Source organism: Neoarius graeffei, chromosome 10 (genome assembly GCF_027579695.1).
Source record: "Neoarius graeffei isolate fNeoGra1 chromosome 10, fNeoGra1.pri, whole genome shotgun sequence".
NCBI lineage: Eukaryota > Metazoa > Chordata > Actinopteri > Siluriformes > Ariidae > Neoarius > Neoarius graeffei.
Window position 1 is genome coordinate 87874977 of NC_083578.1, and position 19253 is coordinate 87894229.

At 44.8% G+C, this 19253-nt stretch overlaps 1 protein-coding gene across 2 annotated transcripts in view; it reads left to right on the plus strand.

Moving 5' to 3' along the window:
- trabd2b (TraB domain containing 2B) overlaps nt 1–13374 on the plus strand; it is a 142690-nt gene extending 129316 nt beyond the window's left edge. For both annotated transcript variants that reach the window (XM_060932543.1, XM_060932542.1), the window contains 3 exons: nt 4763–4856; nt 9617–9853; nt 12021–13374. In XM_060932543.1, the coding sequence (XP_060788526.1) occupies nt 4763–4856; nt 9617–9853; nt 12021–12243 (554 nt within the window). In that variant the 3' untranslated portion in view covers nt 12244–13374. The remainder of the gene's footprint in view (nt 1–4762; nt 4857–9616; nt 9854–12020) is intronic.
- The last annotated feature ends 5879 nt before the right edge of the window (nt 13375–19253 follow it).

The window sequence follows — 19253 nt, forward strand, 5'->3', positions numbered from 1 at the left end:
CACCCTGGACAAGTCGCCAGGTCATCACAGGGCTGACACATAGACACAGACAACCATTCACACTCACACCTACGCTCAATTTAGAGTCACCAGTTAACCTAACCTGCATGTCTTGGGACTGTGGGGGAAACCCACGCGGACACGGGGAGAACATGCAAACTCCACACAGAAAGGCCCTCGCCGGCCCCAGGGCTCGAACCCAGGACCTTCTTGCTGTGAGGCGACAGCGCTAACCACTACACCACCGTGCCGCCCCCAAAGTCATTCTTCCTCATTGAAAATGTATTAAGTAGGCTACATCAGCCCATCAAATTCACTGAAAACAACCAACGATATGCATGTAGGCATATTGAAATGTCTTATTCAAAAATGAGCAGCATATATTTGTATGTCTCAAGGGGATCCTCGTCATCGCCGACCCCTTGGCTAACACTGGCTGTGGTTGTAGCATCTCCCCGGCTAGTGCTAGCAGGGCCATCTCCCTCACTAGCATCACTGATTTCACTAGCTTCGGCTTCAGCGCTGGTAGTGACAGCAGTTGTCGATGATTTTATTAAAAAAAACAATCTAACACTGGAACATTTTTAATTGCAGCTACACGCCTGGAGTCTTTCTCTTTTTTTAATTTTCTCTTCGCACAACCACTCAATTGATGTCTGTCCATTTTTCATTTCTACCGCGGTTTTAAAAAAATTGATACATTTCACCGTAGGTGGACTGGCTCAACTGACAGGTTGAGGAAAGGGGTTTAATGGTCACATAGGCCACTCTTGCTCAGAATTATGATTATTGTTGTTGTTCTTATGAAATTAGTGTTCATAATGAATTATATATGACTATTTAACAATGTGGGCGGCACGGTGGTGTAGTGGTTAGCGCTGTCGCCTCACAGCAAGAAGGTCCTGGGTTCGAGCCCCGTGGCCGGCGAGGGCCTTTCTGTGTGGAGTTTGCATGTTCTCCCCGTGTCCGCGTGGGTTTCCTCCGGGTGCTCCGGTTTCCCCCACAGTCCAAAGACATGCAGGTTAGGTTAACTGGTGACTCTAAATTGACCGTAGGTGTGAGTGTGAATGGTTGTCTGTGTCTATGTGTCAGCCCTGTGATGACCTGGCGACTTGTCCAGGGTGTACCCCGCCTTTCGCCCGTAGTCAGCTGGGATAGGCTCCAGCTTGCCTGCGACCCTGTAGAAGGATAAAGCGGCTAGAGATAATGAGATGAGATGAGATTTAACAATGTCAAGTGTATAACCATTTTAAGTGTACAAACATTCACATAAAATATTTTTAAAGTTTTTGTCATGTGGTGCCCCCCCCCCCACTGGCTGTGAGTGGTTGGTGCCCCTGGGCACTGTGCCGCAGGCCCATATAGTTAATCCGGCCTTGCTGGTGAAACCCTGAATCAGTTGTTTTCCTCACTTTTTACTTTGCATACGTGAATCCTATCTATGTAATGACATTCTGCCAAGATGGCGACTCCTGAAACCGTGTAAATAAATACCAAACTGAAACAGAAGTGTGTGCTCTGACCTCCATATTAATAAACATTTTGAGCCTCTGAGCAGCAGTGAAGTGCCCACTGACCTAGCTTTAATACCAGAGTGTGTTCTGGTGTTGAGGGAGTTTGCCTTTTCGCCGTGCTGCTGTGTGAGGAACGCTGCTGCTGCTGCTGCCAGCCCCTGCATTACCCGAGGTGAAGATCGGATCAGGACGGCTTTCAATGGGCCGCCTGTTTCTGTGTGGTGTTCGGGCCTGAGCGGTGCGATCTGTCCATGAGATCTGAGCGACACCCGACAGGAGCCTCTTCATACTCTGTGCCAGTCCGCTGCAGGAGTCTTTGAACTCGAAGGGGCAGAGAAGCCGAAAAGTAATGACGCTGAGGAGGCATAAAAAGAGACGAGCTGGAGGACTTTCAGCATGCTGTTAATAAGCTCGTGAAGCATGCTGCTGGGGCCGGGATTAGCACTTATTGCTGGGTTGAGTGACGCACTGGATTATCTGGGAGCATCGAGGAAATAAAACGGCTTTCATCCTGTATGTGCACGTGTGTGTGTTTGATGCCTTGAGAGCAAAAGAATAAAGTCCAAATTTTCTGCTTCTTCACAGCATGCATGCTGTATGTATATACAGCGTAGCTCCTCCCCAGAAATCTAACACCACATCACAGTGACAACTCTGATTGGTCCACTTTGTAGCATCTCATTTCCTCCCATCGCATTTCTGGCTGCTCCATCTTCTCCGTGAAAATTGGAAATCTACGATCATGATATTGTCTCGTCTCGTCTTCTTCCGCTTATCCAGGACCGGGTCGCGGAGGCAGCAGTCTAAGCATGGAAGCCCAAACTTCCCTTTCCCCAGACACCTCGGCCAGCTCCTCGGGAAGAACACCGAGGCGTTCCCAGGCCAGCCGAGAGACATAGTCCCTCCAGCGTGTCCTGGGTCTTCCCCGGGGCCTCCTCCCGGGGGGACATGCCTGGAACACCTCCCCAGGGAGGCGTCCAGGAGGCATCCGAAAAAGATGCCCGAGCCACCTCAGCTGGTTCCTCTCGATGTGGAGGAGCAGCGGCTCTACTCCGAGCTCCTCCCGAGTGACTGTGCTTCTCACCCTATCTCTAAGGGAGCGCCCAGCCACCCTGCGAAGGAAACTCATTTCAGCCGCTTGTATCCGCGATCTTGTTCTTTCTGTCATTACCCAAAGCTCATGACCATAGGTCAAGTGGAGGAGTTTAAGTATCATGATATTGTGTTAATTTAAATATACAAAGTGTGAGACTCTATAGTGGATGGAGCTCATTAAACCAGCCAGTTTAACCCTGCACTCTTCGATCTTTATCTTCAATAAACATATCGTGCCGGTGGTGTAAATCATAACTCAATAACGAGACCGTCAATGATGGCGTTGCTCACTTAGGCCCCGTCTAGTCCAGAAGGAATGATCTAAAGTGAGCCAACTTGTGTAGTTCTACTCTCAACCAGTCCAGGTCAAATATTTGCCAGAAAGAATCCAAAACGATTTTTGTTGAACTGCTCATTAAGGCTTAATTAGTCCATAACTTCTCATCTCATCTCATCATCTCTAGCCGCTTTATCCTTCTACAGGGTCGCAGGCAAGCTGGAGCCTATCCCAGCTGACTACGGGCAAAAGGCGGGGTACACCCTGGACAAGTCGCCAGGTCATCACAGGGTTGACACATAGACACAGACAACCATTCACACTCACATTCACACCTACGCTCAATTTAGAGTCACCAGTTAACCTAACCTGCATGTCTTTGGACTGTGGGGGAAACCGGAGCACCCGGAGGAAACCCACGCGGACACGGGGAGAACATGCAAACTCCACACAGAAAGGCCCTCGCCGGCCCCGGGGCTCGAACCCGGACCTTCTTGCTGTGAGGCGACAGCGCTAATCACTACACCACCATGCCGCCCTAGTCCATAACTTCATTATTAATAATTGTAATGAAGCAAATCTGGGTAGAAGTTCTGTGCACCCTTGGTACGGTACCCCTACCTTCATGCCAGAAAGACTCAAAATCGGTGAAGAATTGAGGGAGAAGAAGCAATTTGTGTGGAAACTGATCGTTAGGGATTGATTAATTACTCCATATCCATCCATCCATTATCTGTAGCTGCTTATCCTGTTCTACAGGGTCACAGGCAAGCTGGAGCCTATCTCAGCTGACTATGGGTGAGAGGCAGAGTACAGATTTGCATAATTGCAATTAATATCTTCATTATTAATTGCAATTATACAAATTTGTGTAGAAGCTAATATGCACCCCAGGCAGACCTTCCTTCCTGCCAAAAAGAATAAAAATTGGTGAAGAATTGAGAGAGAAGAAGCGATTTTTGTGAAATGTGGACGACGGGTGACAAACGGATGACAGACAACACACGATGGCATAAACTCATCACCTGTCGGCAGGATGAGCTAATAATAATAAAGCTTATAATAATTCAGTCAGTGATGGATCGAGTTGTGGATTTAAACCTGAGTGACATGGAATGCTTTGAGCCTTCAGAAATGCTTTCAGTGATAATTCACGAGTTTTTGAATGAATCCCATGAGGTTTATTTTTCCCAGTAAATTTTTCAAAACAACTGTTATTTTTACGTTTGTTATTTCTACAGTCAAACATGGAACTCGCATTGTTTTTGTTCACTTTTTCCAATTGTGCAAGTTAATAAATTCTGGTGGGCGGCACGGTGGTGTAGTGGTTAGCGCTGTCGCCTCACAGCAAGAAGGTCCGGGTTCGAGCCCCGTGGCCGGCGAGGGCCTTTCTGTGCGGAGTTTGCATGTTCTCCCCGTGTCCGCGTGGGTTTCCTCCGGGTGCTCCGGTTTCCCCCACAGTCCAAAGACATGCAGGTTAGGTTAACTGGTGACTCTAAATTGAGCGTAGGTGTGAATGTGAGTGTGAATGGTTGTCTGTGTCTATGTGTCAGCCCTGTGATGACCTGGCGACTTGTCCAGGGTGTACCCCGCCTTTCGCCCGTAGTCAGCTGGGATAGGCTCCAGCTTGCCTGCGACCCTGTAGAACAGGATAAAGCGGCTACAGATAATGAGATGAGATGAGTAAATTCTGGTATGTTTTATGCGATAGCGCCTCCTAGAGGACACACGCAGTTTACGTGCAAGTATAAATACCCAGCTCTGACAGTAATGGTTCACCACTGATGACTCGGTGTGTGAACATGGTTGAAGTTTCTTCTTCATATCATCCCTTTTGTCAGTGATATGACCTCATACTGTTTTACTGTTGTTTCAGGTCACTTCCTGGGCAACCATAGTGTCCTGGATATCCTGAGGCAGGAGGGCTATGAGGTAGAACACACACCGGCCCAGGAGCCTGCTGCCACACTGTGAGTCATTCTCTCTCTCTCTCTCTCTCTCTCTCTCTCTCTCACACACACACAGCTAACAGGACATACATTAGACTATGTCTAATAACCATACACACGTCCATACACAACTGTAACTTTTAATCGACGATGATCTGCAGTGAATCGCCCATGAATCGCCCATCATTGCTATGAGCTTTTCATTAATGCGTAACTCTCCTTCAAATAAATCGTAAACATTTTCGGAGTCCTTATGAACACAGTCATAAACCGCCACTCGTTCTCACCCATCCCTACGTTCTGCACTTTTCTTCCCACTCGTTTTCTCCATCCGTGTCCTTTCTAACACCCTCCCCACCCCCAATTATCTTGGGCGCACACGTAATAACTCTGACCGTTGTTCAATAACACGTTGGACGGAGCATCATATTAAATCGAGTACGCCAGAGAAAACTGCACACACAGTCCGATCATCACGTCACGGTCCACCACATAGATGTGCCCAACACGCTGTAACTCACCACGCAGGCACAGCGTGCAAATTACAAACAGAGCTACACTCTGCCTTTGATCCCCCACCACCCTCGCTAACCATGACGCGATGGGTCGACCCGCCACTCGGCCAACTCTGATGGCACACGGGACTCACCCATTCATCCTGGGGAGAGGTTTAGTGTAGGAGCAAAGACGCGAGTCTACTGTGTCTCTCTGGCACGGGAGGTGGGAAGGGAGGATAGGTGGGAGGTTCCAAAAGAAGAACAGGTTATGTTCATTAAAACAGCAGCAATTTAACACGAGGGAAAATAAGCACAACTACGTCAAGCTCGAGTGAGTGAGAAAACCCTTATGTGTCATTCCAGACCTGAAAATAAAGTTAGTTGTTCCTTGTTATGGCACTTTTCCTATAAATTTTCCATAAAATACAAAAGTAGGACTTGTTTATCTCATCTCATCTCGTTATCTCTAGCCGCTTTATCCTTCTACAGGGTCGCAGGCAAGCTGGAGCCTATCCCAGCTGACTACGGGCGAAAGGCGGGGTACACCCTGGACAAGTCGCCAGGTCATCACAGGGCTGACACATAGACAACCATTCACACCTACGGTCAATTTAGAGTCACCAGTTAACCTAACCTGCATGTCTTTGGACTGTGGGGGAAACCGGAGCACCCGGAGGAAACCCACACGGACAACATGCAAACTCCACACAGAAAGGCCCTCGCCAGCCCCGGGGCTCGAACCCAGGACCTTCTTGCTGTGAGGCGACAGCGCTAACCACTACACCACCGTGCCGCCGGACTTGTTTATATTAAATTATATTATTGCCATTTAGCAGATGCTCTTATCCAGAGCAATATACAACACAACCAGAGCAGCAGTTTGGGGTTAGGTGCCTCGCTCAAGGGCACTTCAACCATTCCTGATAGCCCGGGGAATTGAACAAGCAACCTTTTGGTCCTAAAGCTGTTTCTCTAACCATTAGGCCATGGCTTCCTTCCTTGCTTAATCCACAAATTAAATCAGAAACATTTAAACCTACGCAGCTATGTTCTTACATTCAACACATTCACATTAGAGGTTTACATTATATTCATATTTTTTGGGAAGCCATAGCCAAATGGTTAGAGAAACAGCTTTGGGACCAAAAGGTTGTTGGTCTGATTCCTTGGATTGGCTCAAATGCCCTTGAGCAAGGCACCTAACCCCCAACTGCTCAGGCAAGTGTACTGGTGTACCTTGTGTCTGATTAGCCAAAGAAAAACTGATGATGCGATAAAAATAAATAAAAATATGAGAGGTGAACTGACAATTCATTTCTACTTGGGCTGGAGGACTGGACTCGAGACATTTTCTGACTTGGACTTGGAAGATACACTTTGAAGACGGCTCTGGACGCTTATAGTTCTTCTACGATGACTTAGGACTGCAATCACCATGATAACTTTCAGACTGCAGTTGTCATAAACAGTTTTGAACTCAAGTCTCCATCAATGTCCAGTTCATAACTTCAACAAAACAGACTTCATGGTAAAACTATAATGGATTTCCTGGTTGCACTTTTTCACCATATAGGACACACTTATTGAAGTGAGTTATTTTTATCATGCTATCTGTTATCACCCAGATGAGCATGGGTTCCCTTTTGAGTCTGGTTCCTCTCAAGGTTTCTTCTGCTTGAAGTCTCAGGTAGTTTTTCCTCACCACCATCACCACAGGCTCGCTCATTGGGGATAAATATATTAATTCACATGTTTAAAATCTATATTTTTCCATAAAGCTGCTTCGCAACAATGTCTATTGTTAAAAGCGCTACACAAATAAACTGCCTTGACTCGGCTTGGCTTGGGTATCGGTCTTACGAAATATATTCTTGGCTTTGACTGAGCGTTTGTAAAAATAATATTTGTGCTGTCTGTTCAAATGTACAAAGTTTGACAAGAAGCAATTCCTTCTTGTAGAAAACAGCCTAATCTTTGGCGCAGTGCACAAATAAAGCCAGCTCTGTGAAGTAAAGGCTTGGCCTTGATGGTTTTCAGGCTTAAGCTTCACTCAGCCTCAACCTTGGCTAGTCCTGGTGTTGGACTTGACGATGCTGATCTTGATTAAAGCCCTACATCCTGACATTCAAAAAAGGAGTCCACTAGTGGTCTTTTCTATAGTTAAAGAAAAAACGTGTGAGCTTATAAACAGCAGCAAAGAACATGTCAGACTACACTTCGATTAGCAACCAATATAAGTCAAAGTCCTTCCTGTGCCAGGACCTGGTCTTCTCAGGCAGTCTCCTGTCCCAGTACTAACCAGGCCCTTAAGGCACATTGGGCGGCGCCAATCTCTGTTTCCGTAGCCCTCGGCCTCTCGGCTACACAGCTATGGTAACAGTGGAGGGCGGGTCCTCTGGTAACCGTGAGAGTTTGACTACCCACTCGCATCTGGATTGCAGCGTGCCTTGCCAGATGGCTGTAGGTACCATTTTTATGATGGTCTTTGGTATGACCCGACCATGAGTAGAACTTGCAATCTCCCAATCGAGAAGCAGACACACTAACCACTAGGCCAACTCGCAGGACAATATATTATTTGGTAAATACATGTAACACCACTGGTGTCATATAATACACAAATTTACCGAATACATGTCTTTCAATCAAATCCATGATACAATTCTGTACTCTTTGAATGGTGAAGAAATAAAATCACAGGACAATTTCAAATACTTGGGAAGTTTCATAGCTGAATCCAAGAAAGATATCTCATCTCATTATCTGTAGCCGCTTTATCCTGTTCTACAGGGTCGCAGGCGAGCTGGAGCCTATCCCAGCTGACTACGGGCGAAAGGCGGGGTACACCCTGGACAAGTCGCCAGGTCATCACAGGGCTGACACATAGACACAGACAACCATTCACACTCACATTCACACCTACGCTCAATTTAGAGTCACCAGTTAACCTAACCTGCATGTCTTTGGACTGTGGGGGAAACCGGAGCACCCGGAGGAAACCCACGCGGACACGGGGAGAACATGCAAACTCCACACAGAAAGGCCCTCGCCGGCCACGGGGCTCGAACCCGGACCTTCTTGCTGTGAGGCGACAGCGCTAACCACTACACCACCATGCCGCCCTCCAAGAAAGATATGGAGTCTAGAATTGGAAAAGCTTGGAGAGCACTGAACAGCCTTGATAAGGTATGGAAATCAAACCTTCCACAGAAGATGAAAAGAGACTTCATCAGAGCAGCCGCTGAATCAATTCTGGTGTTTGGTTCCATTCCATAGACAATGGAGAAATCAATCAATCAATCAGTGGTGCATACACTAGAATGCTTCATGTTGCACTCGACATATCATGGAAACAACACATCACGAATAAAGAACTTTATGAAGAACCTCCCCGAATCTCAGAAACCATCCAAAAATATAGACTGAGGTTTGCAGGCCAGTAAAGAGGAACTCGTAGCTGATGTGCTCTTATGGCAACCACTTCATGGGAGACATGTCAGAGAAAGACCTGCAAAAATGTACATCGACCAATTACTTGAAGATACTGGGCTTACATACTGTATGACGAGCTCCAAACTGCCATGGCCAACTGAGATGACTGGAAGACTCGTGTCAATGGATACCAAGCAAAGTTCTCATTGCAGTAAGTAAGTAAGTGGTGTTACACCAACTTAAAAAATGATTAACGCATTTAACATTCTAAAAGAAGGTAGAATAGAAGGAAGGTCGTTATTTGCCCCAAAACAAACAAACAAACAAACAAACAAACAAACAAAACCTTGATTGATAATGGGAGAGAAACATCAGTGGTAATAAGGCTTAATGCTGAAGGGGAACATGAGGCTTTAACTGCATCTGTATTGTGAACATGATGAACAACTGGCTCTTTCGAGAGATGAGGGCGTCACCAAGTATGGCTGGTGGTTAGCAGCTCATTTTGGCACTTCGTAAATTCTTTATGTGATTAAGGAATGTGTGTGTGTGTGTGTGTGTGTGTGTGTGTGTGTGTGTGTGTGTGTGTGTGTGTGTGTGTTGGAAGTTGACAGTGAATCATATCAAAGGCTGGGCAAAAAATAAGTGACAGAGTGTGAGCGAGCAGGAGAATGTGTCTGTAGTGAGACTGGACTGTGGAGGAATTCACCCTCACACACACACACACACACACACAAAGACAGCGCATACCTTCAAGATTGTTTCCATGTCTTTAAAGTGACACCTGATATTGTCCAGCCACCATTAACTATTTTCCCTCTCTGTCTCCCCGTCCTCATGGTGCTGTCCCAGGAGCTGGAATGGAGAGATGGAAGGTACCACTGTGACGCAGAGCGGGGTCAGTCCTGAACCGGTGACCGAGGGTACGTCAGAACCTCCTGAGGTAGATGAGGAACTTCCACATCTGCTGGAACCGGATAGTCTGAGTCAGCTGGAGGAGTTTGGGAGGCACCAGCGCCCTCGGAAGGCCCAGAGGCCTCACAGCAGGCAGCGGCTCTTCAGCGACCTGTGGGTGCGAATCGGATACAGGTAACGCACTCTGACAGGCTTCTGACCGCCTCCTCACTGGGCAAACAGAAGGAAGAGGCATCGATTTAATCAGATATGTAATGTCATCATGATATTCAGCACGATATTGCCAGCATTCCTCTTCCAAATATTATCAGGAATAAACTGAAAATGTTTGCTTTGGTGATGAGGTCTACAGGTGTTAATATAAATCTAACAGCAGCACTGAGTCACCAAATATCCCAAGCTGAGCCATCAATAAAGTGATCAATTTAACCCCTTCAAGTCCGAGGTTATTATTTACTTAAAGCTAGACGGCCTTTCGATTTCATAAAATCAGTGAAATTTAGTTCCCTCTGAAATGTGGTCATTGTGATATATGTTTATTTCTGTAATATCTCACAAAATATCAGGCCGTTCTGTTCTGTGTCTGGGAAGTTATTTAATTTGACAGGATTAAAGCAAATAATGTGCATGAAATCACTCACTTCGCGTAGTCAAGCAGACAGAGGAAGTCCGCGTGTGTGTTTGCACATGCGCAGGTTTCCCTTTGAGCGTGCACTGACAGTTCCATCATTCTGTCGTTAAACGAACAGCTGATCACACCGAGGTGCTCGCTGAGCGCCGATATTTATTAGTTTGGTCCTGCGTTTCCTTTCCTTCGTATATAACATAACGTCCTTTCTTCTCACTTTCTTTCCGTTACTGTAGTCGGTCTTTCACGTTTTATTCGCACACTCACGTCCTCCATTTTTCTCTCCTGTTTCAAATTTGTATCCCACAATGCCTTGCGTGAACGGGGAAAGCCCACCACGTGATGCATGATGTAGTATATTGAATTGGGTCATGGTGAAGCAGGAAAAAATAGCGGAGAATTGAGGGCCACATGGCCTTAAATTTATTAATTGTTCTTTAAAAAACAAAACAAATAAAATTGGAAGTCTGTGATTTGAATTCAGTAGCTTTCGGTCACTAAACAAAAATAATCAGGTGTCGGGGGAAAATTCTTTTTATGACCTACACTTGAAAAATCTGAAAGGCAGTCTAGCTTTAAGTCCGAAGTTCTATTCCTGAAAATGAACATTTGTCACATCTACTGATGGAAGGATGAAGGATGTCGCTAACTCAATCACATGATGTTGTAGTAACTGCTTTGAACTAGGAAGTGGAATTTTACCTGCTGAAGACAGACGAGTGGAGTGATACATGCTCTGAAATGTCCCAGTGCTGTTGTACTAAATATCAGCGCTCTGGTTGGTTGAAACCCATTCGACCAATCAAATGAATGGAGCTAACTGTTGTATAAATAGTGTTATTATGCGGTTGTGCTTTTAACAAAAGCTGCGACTTGTTGAAAAAAATAAATTGTGATTGTGGACATTACACACAAGATCGCCAGATAAAATAATAATAATAGGGCGGCACGGTGGTGTAGTGGTTAGCGCTGTCGCCTCACAGCAAGAAGGTCCTGGGTTCGAGCCCCAGGGCCAGCGAGGGCCTTTCTGTGCGGAGTTTGCATGTTCTCCCCGTGTCCGCGTGGGTTTCCTCCGGGTGCTCCGGTTTCCCCCACAGTCCAAAGACATGCAGGTTAGGTTAACTGGTGACTCTAAATTGAGCGTGAGTGTGAATGGTTGTCTGTGTCTATGTGTCAGCCCTGTGATGACCTGGCGACTTGTCCAGGGTGTACCCTGCCTTTTGCCCGTAGTCAGCTGGGATAGGCTCCAGCTTGCCTGCGACCCTGTAGAAGGATAAAGCGGCTACAGATAATGAATGAATGAATGAATGAATAATAATAATAATAATAAGTTGCATCAACTAATTGTAGTAGATTATTGTACAAGGTTAGTAGTTTGTGTATCTGAATGAACAGAAAGCAGTTGGTCAGTAACCAGTGAATTTTTCATCCTGGGAACAGTAAAGTTTACATTCCATGTATTTGACATATTTATTTATTACACAGATTGGCAAACATTACTTCGAAATGTTACTTCATAGCTAGCTGGTTCTTGAGTGACTCAATTTCTTGGAACAAAAGAAATTTCCATTCAGAAAATTATTGCTAAAAAGGATCAGAAACTTCTCAATGTGGGGTAAATTTTACAAACTGATCCACTTTGGAATTAAATCACAGCTAATTTAACACTAACGATGCTACAATCATCTTTTCCTGTTTCCTCACTGAGTGCAGCACGACGTCGCTTCCGAACGTACAGAGAACCAACGACTACGTGACGACGAGAACTTCACTCAAGCTGCAGGAAGATCAGCACAGGAGAAGATCGTGGCTCAGTAATCGAAAAGAGACTCCGCCTCCCAGCCTTAAAGGCTTAGCCACGCCTAGTTCTGAATCCACGTTGCCTTTTATTTTCACGTGCCTTCTCACACAAGTGCTGCTGCTCTTCTTGTCTTGACCACAAGAGGAAGCCAGAAACACACAATTCACACAAACTTTATCGAAACTGTAAACTATTGTTTTTGCAATAATATTGAGTTCAGTGATATAAAAAAGAACAACAAAAACAAACAGGATATAAAGTAAAGCCTTATTTGTAATGAAGTACACGTAAAGGTCACATGCCACGAAGTCGGAGCGACCTGATTGGACGATTCTCATCAAACTACCAAACCAAATAATCATTTATACTCTTTATACTTAAATAAACATCACAATTCATGAACATTATTAAGATTATGGTTTATTTTCCTTTAATTAAACTGATTGAAATCCAAAAATTGATTAGTTGTAGCTCTTGGTGCCTCAAAGGAAACAAATCCATCAATAATAAACTCTTAGTGCCTTAAAGTTTAGTTTTGGTGAAATGCTGCTCCACAAGGACATAAATATATATCACCTTCCTTTAGATGTTAAACAAAATATGTTAGTTCATGAATAAAACACTGTGTTGTGCTGTTAGAGGAAAATAATCACTGACAGGATGGCATGATGAAGCAGCATTACTGTGTTTTAATCCTCTCACAACACAGCAATTTGCCAACTATTACAATTTTTAATTAATTTCAACACACATCATACTTTTTTTTTTTATCCATTTATAGCGATGTCCGGTGTTGTAGAACGGCCATGACGCAAGTGTCCACTTCCCTTATTGCAGCTTTAACCAGCCGGCTCCTTACAGAACACTTCACATCGACAGTTAAACCCGGAACGTTTACTGTACAAGTCCCTGTAAACGAGCTGTTACTATAGAAACAATAGCGTATTAGAACGAGCACATTAAACCATTAAAATCCTGCGCTACTGTCAGAGCTGCTGTTCTAGGAAATTAATCGACCAATCAGAATCCAGAACTCAGCTGCCATCTTGTGAAGAGATCACTGAATAGTGTAGTAACGATGAACAAGATTTTAAGCAATAAATCCAGCACAAACAAACGTAAATAAACTGACGCAATGCAGAAACAAGTCAAAGGGAAACATAATAATAATAGTAATAATAATACAGTGATAGAGTTCACACACTTATGTTTTGTACAATTTGTTCATAAAGAAATTGTATATTTATTATTTCTTAGAGAGTATATTTTCATGGATTTGTCAAATATTGAAACAAAATGAAATGCTGAAGAAATAAATTGAGTCTTTTTGATTCATGTTGTGTGTGTGTGTCAAGTCAAGTTTATTTGTATGGCGCTTTTAACAATAAACATTGTTGCAAAGCAGCTTTACAGAATTTGAACGACTTAAAATATGAGCTAATTTTATCCCTAATCTATCCCCAACGAGCACGTCTGTGGCAATGGTGGCAAGGAAAAACTCCCTCAGACGACACAAGGAAGAAACCTCGAGAGGAACCAGACTCAAAAGGGAACCCATCCTCATCCAGGCAACAACAGACAACATGACTATAACATTAACAGTCCTAACATAAAGTCGGCTTCGCTGATGCTATAAACCCCCCACCGACGGAAACCCGAGCGCAAAACCGTTCACAACAACCGCAGTCCCAAAGTCAGCAAGTCAACTGCAGTCCTAAAGTCAGCAAGTCAACTGCAGTCCTAAAGTCAGCAAGTCAACTGCAGTCCTAAAGTCAGCAAGTCAACTGCAGTCTTAAAGTCAGCAAGTCAACTGCAGTCCTAAAGTCAGCAAGTCAGCTGCAGTCCTAAAGTCAGCAAGTCAACTGCAGTGCTAAAGTCAGCAAGTCAACTGCAGTGCTAAAGTCAGCAAGTCAACTGCAGTCCTAAAGTCAGCAAGTCAACTGCAGTCCTAAAGTCAGCAAGTCAACTGCAGTCCTAAAGTCAGCAAGTCAACTGCAGTGCTAAAGTCAGCAAGTCAACTGCAGTGCTAAAGTCAGCAAGTCAACTGCAGTCCTAAAGTCAGCAAGTCAACTGCAGTCCTAAAGTCAGTAAGTCAACTGCAGTGCTAAAGTCAGCAAGTCAACTGCAGTGCTAAAGTCAGCAAGTCAACTGCAGTCCTAAAGTCAGCAAGTCAGCTGCAGTCCTAAAGTCAGTAAGTCAACTGCAGTGCTAAAGTCAGCAAGTCAACTGCAGTGCTAAAGTCAGCAAGTCAACTGCAGTGCTAAAGTCAGCAAGTCAACTGCAGTCCTAAAGTCAGCAAGTCAACTGCAGTCCTAAAGTCAGCAAGTCAACTGCAGTCCTAAAGTCAGCAAGTCAACTGCAGTGCTAAAGTCAGCAAGTCAACTGCAGTCCTAAAGTCAGCAAGTCAACTGCAGTCCTAAAGTCAGCAAGTCAACTGCAGTGCTAAAGTCAGCAAGTCAACTGCAGTGCTAAAGTCAGCAAGTCAACTGCAGTCCTAAAGTCAGCAAGTCAACTGCAGTCCTAAAGTCAGCAAGTCAACTGCAGTGCTAAAGTCAGTAAGTCAACTGCAGTGCTAAAGTCAGCAAGTCAACTGCAGTGCTAAAGTCAGTAAGTCAACTGCAGTCCTAAAGTCAGTAAGTCAACTGCAGTGCTAAAGTCAGCAAGTCAACTGCAGTGCTAAAGTCAGCAAGTCAACTGCAGTGCTAAAGTCAGTAAGTCAACTGCAGTCCTAAAGTCAGCAAGTCAACTGCAGTGCTAAAGTCAGCAAGTCAACTGCAGTCCTAAAGTCAGTAAGTCAACTGCAGTCCTAAAGTCAGTAAGTCAACTGCAGTGCTAAAGTCAGCAAGTCAACTGCAGTGCTAAAGTCAGCAAGTCAACTGCAGTGCTAAAGTCAGCAAGTCAACTGCAGTCCTAAAGTCAGCAAGTCAACTGCAGTCCTAAAGTCAGCAAGTCAACTGCAGTGCTAAAGTCAGCAAGTCAACTGCAGTGCTAAAGTCAGCAAGTCAACTGCAGTCCTAAAGTCAGCAAGTCAACTGCAGTGCTAAAGTCAGCAAGTCAACTGCAGTGCTAAAGTCAGCAAGTCAACTGCAGTGCTAAAGTCAGCAAGTCAACTGCAGTCCTAAAGTCAGCAAGTCAACTGCAGTCCTAAAGTCAGTAAGTCAACTGCAGTGCTAAAGTCAGCAAGTCAACTGCAGTGCTAAAGTCAGCAAGTCAACTGCAGTCCTAAAGTCAGCAAGTCAGCTGCAGTCCTAAAGTCAGTAAGTCAACTGCAGTGCTAAAGTCAGCAAGTCAACTGCAGTGCTAAAGTCAGCAAGTCAACTGCAGTGCTAAAGTCAGCAAGTCAACTGCAGTCCTAAAGTCAGCAAGTCAACTGCAGTCCTAAAGTCAGCAAGTCAACTGCAGTCCTAAAGTCAGCAAGTCAACTGCAGTGCTAAAGTCAGCAAGTCAACTGCAGTGCTAAAGTCAGCAAGTCAACTGCAGTGCTAAAGTCAGCAAGTCAACTGCAGTCCTAAAGTCAGCAAGTCAACTGCAGTGCTAAAGTCAGCAAGTCAACTGCAGTCCTAAAGTCAGCAAGTCAACTGCAGTCCTAAAGTCAGCAAGTCAACTGCAGTGCTAAAGTCAGCAAGTCAACTGCAGTGCTAAAGTCAGCAAGTCAACTGCAGTCCTAAAGTCAGCAAGTCAACTGCAGTCCTAAAGTCAGCAAGTCAACTGCAGTCCTAAAGTCAGCAAGTCAACTGCAGTCCTAAAGTCAGCAAGTCAACTGCAGTTCTAAAGTCAGCAAGTCAACTGCAGTCCTAAAGTCAGCAAGTCAACTACAGTCCTAAAGTCAGCAAGTCAGCTGCAGTGCTAAAGTCAGCAAGTCGACTGCAGTCCTAAAGTCAGCAAGTCGACTGCAGTCCTAAAGTCAGCAAGTCGACTGCAGTCCTAAAGTCAGCAAGTCAACTGCAGTTCTAAAGTCAGCAAGTCAACTGCAGTCCTAAAGTCAGCAAGTCAACTACAGTCCTAAAGTCAGCAAGTCAGCTGCAGTGCTAAAGTCAGCAAGTCGACTGCAGTCCTAAAGTCAGCAAGTCGACTGCAGTCCTAAAGTCAGCAAGTCGACTGCAGTCCTAAAGTCAGCAAGTCGACTGCAGTGCTAAAGTCAGCAAGTCAACTGCAGTCCTAAAGTCAGCAAGTCAACTGCAGTCCTAAAGTCAGCAAGTCAACTGCAGTCCTAAAGTCAGCAAGTCAACTGCAGTGCTAAAGTCAGCAAGTCAACTGCAGTCCTAAAGTCAGCAAGTCAACTGCAGTGCTAAAGTCAGCAAGTCAACTGCAGTCCTAAAGTCAGCAAGTCAACTGCAGTCCTAAAGTCAGCAAGTCAACTGCAGTGCTAAAGTCAGCAAGTCAACTGCAGTGCTAAAGTCAGCAAGTCAACTGCAGTCCTAAAGTCAGCAAGTCAACTGCAGTCCTAAAGTCAGCAAGTCAACTGCAGTCCTAAAGTCAGCAAGTCAACTGCAGTCCTAAAGTCAGCAAGTCAACTGCAGTCCTAAAGTCAGCAAGTCAACTGCAGTTCTAAAGTCAGCAAGTCAACTGCAGTCCTAAAGTCAGCAAGTCAACTGCAGTCCTAAAGTCAGCAAGTCAACTGCAGTTCTAAAGTCAGCAAGTCAACTGCAGTCCTAAAGTCAGCAAGTCAACTGCAGTCCTAAAGTCAGCAAGTCAACTGCAGTCCTAAAGTCAGCAAGTCAACTGCAGTCCTAAAGTCAGCAAGTCAACTGCAGTCCTAAAGTCAGCAAGTCAGCTGCAGTCCTAAAGTCAGCAAGTCAACTGCAGTTCTAAAGTCAGCAAGTCGACTGCAGTCCTAAAGTCAGCAAGTCGACTGCAGTCCTAAAGTCAGCAAGTCGACTGCAGTCCTAAAGTCAGCAAGTCGACTGCAGTTCTAAAGTCAGCAAGTCGACTGCAGTCCTAAAGTCAGCAAGTCGACTGCAGTCCTAAAGTCAGCAAGTCAACTGCACTGCTAAAATCAGCAAGTCAACTGCAGTCTTAAAGTCAGCAAGTCAACTGCAGTCCCCAAGTCAGCAAGTCAACTGCAGTCCTAAAGTCAGCAAGTCAACTACAGTCCTAAAGTCAGCAAGTCAGCTGCAGTCTTAAAGTCAGCAAGTCAACTGCAGTCCCCAGCCACAAAAGCACCACTGCAAGAGTCCAGAGCGTCCTCCAGACGCGACCCCCAACTGTCCACATGGGGCCGTCCACCACAGGAGCGATGCAGTGAGACTCCAGCCAGACACAGGGCACCAGGATGGATCAGGCAGGTCCGAGGAGCAGAAGAGATCAGCATCTCGATCCCAGGACTGACATGTAACTGTGTGTGTGATGTGTTGAAATCCTACACAGTTAACAGTGGAAGTCTCCAGCCAAACAGCATGTTCAAGAGAAAGTAAAAAATGTCACCACGTTTAAACGTTCTAAAGTATTAAATGGTAAAAAGTTTATGGGTTTTTTTTTGTAGCTATATGAAAATGAACTTATTACTGATCTAAAACTGTCAGAAGGTGTTTTTTTTAAGCAACTACACCATTTCTGCTCAAAAACATCATTCAATCACTGCAGGTTTGCTATATTTGACTTGTCTAGCCAATAATGTGAGCTACTGAATCACTGTGAGTCTAACTGGCATTAACTAAAAAAAATAACAGTCTAATGTCATTCATTATTTGGATTTAATGTTTGCATTTTATGCAAAAACATACCTCAGTGTGCTTTTTGAAATTAGATAAAGTTAATAACTTATAGGGACGCCTCGTTTTTCTGAGATTGGGTCAGGACGCTCATCCTCAAGTTCATCACTGCACGATAGTGGATTATCCAACTATATAGACATTACAGGTAATTAGCAGACGCTTTTATCCAGAGCAACGTACAACATGGGGTTAGGTGCCTTGCTTAAGAGCACTTCAGCCATTCCTGCTGGTTTAGGGAATTGAACCAGCAACCTTTTGGTCACAAAGTTGCTTCTCTAACCATTAGGCCATGGCTTCTCATGGGCTCCCATCATGTACATCATAGGCATGTATGTACATGATAAACAAGCTTTATAATTTTTTTTTACTCCTGTCTGTGTTTCAGCTGTCTGCATGAGATCTTGGAACGTATCCCCCATGGATATGGTGCCCCCACTGTACCTGCCGATGTTCGCTGGTTGTTTTGAGTTGCCACCGGTTGCTTTACACTGAGGCAGTACAAGTGCTGTCACAATATCACATCATCATCATTTACGTCACCGCAAGCAACGTCACCACCGTCACAACACGTAAATCTGACGGTTCTGGCTCCCACTGTAGCTGTAACGAAAGATTTCTGTAAATGTTACGAGGTTGAAGGGGGGTAGATTAACATCTCAATTTTGCCATTTTAATCCCATTCACACAGGACACCATTACTGCATAATAATGACTCATTTTACTGAGGTAGGGTCAGGACATTCATCCTCAAGTTCATCACTGCACTATAGTGGGTTATCCAACTATATACACATTACAGGTATTTAGCAGACGCTCTTATCCAGAGCATCGTACAACAAACCCAGAGCAGCCTGAAGAGCAGTTAGGGGTTAGGTGCCTTCCTCAAGGGCACTTCAGCCATTCCTGCTGGTCCAGGGGATCAAACCAGCAATCTTTTGGTCCCAAATGGTTTACTGAACCATTTTACTGAGGTACACTGTTAGAAATAGGGGTACAATAGGAGTCCATTTCTGTCCCCCAAGGTACAATCAACGCTAACATACCCCCTAAGGATCATTATTGGACCTCAAGGTAACTATGTGCACCTTTTTAGGGCCATAAAGGTATATGTTCCCAAGCAGTATATAAAGGGTACAAATAAGTACCTTAGAGGGCACTGATCCAGTGACGAGCTGTTGTACCCCTAAAGGTACAGTAATATGCTTTATTTTCTGAAAGCGTAAGGTCAGGACGCTCATCATCAAACTCATCACTGCAGGTCAGTGGATTCTCCAACGATACTGGAGAGCATGAGAAGATCATGGCTGAGGACAAACTGGTACGATTCTTAATAGATTTTCCTCCATTGATGAACCTGATTGATGCTGAACTGGACCCATTCGATAGATTATATGGTGTAAAGTGTAAAGTCACTGGCTGGATGAGAGAAGA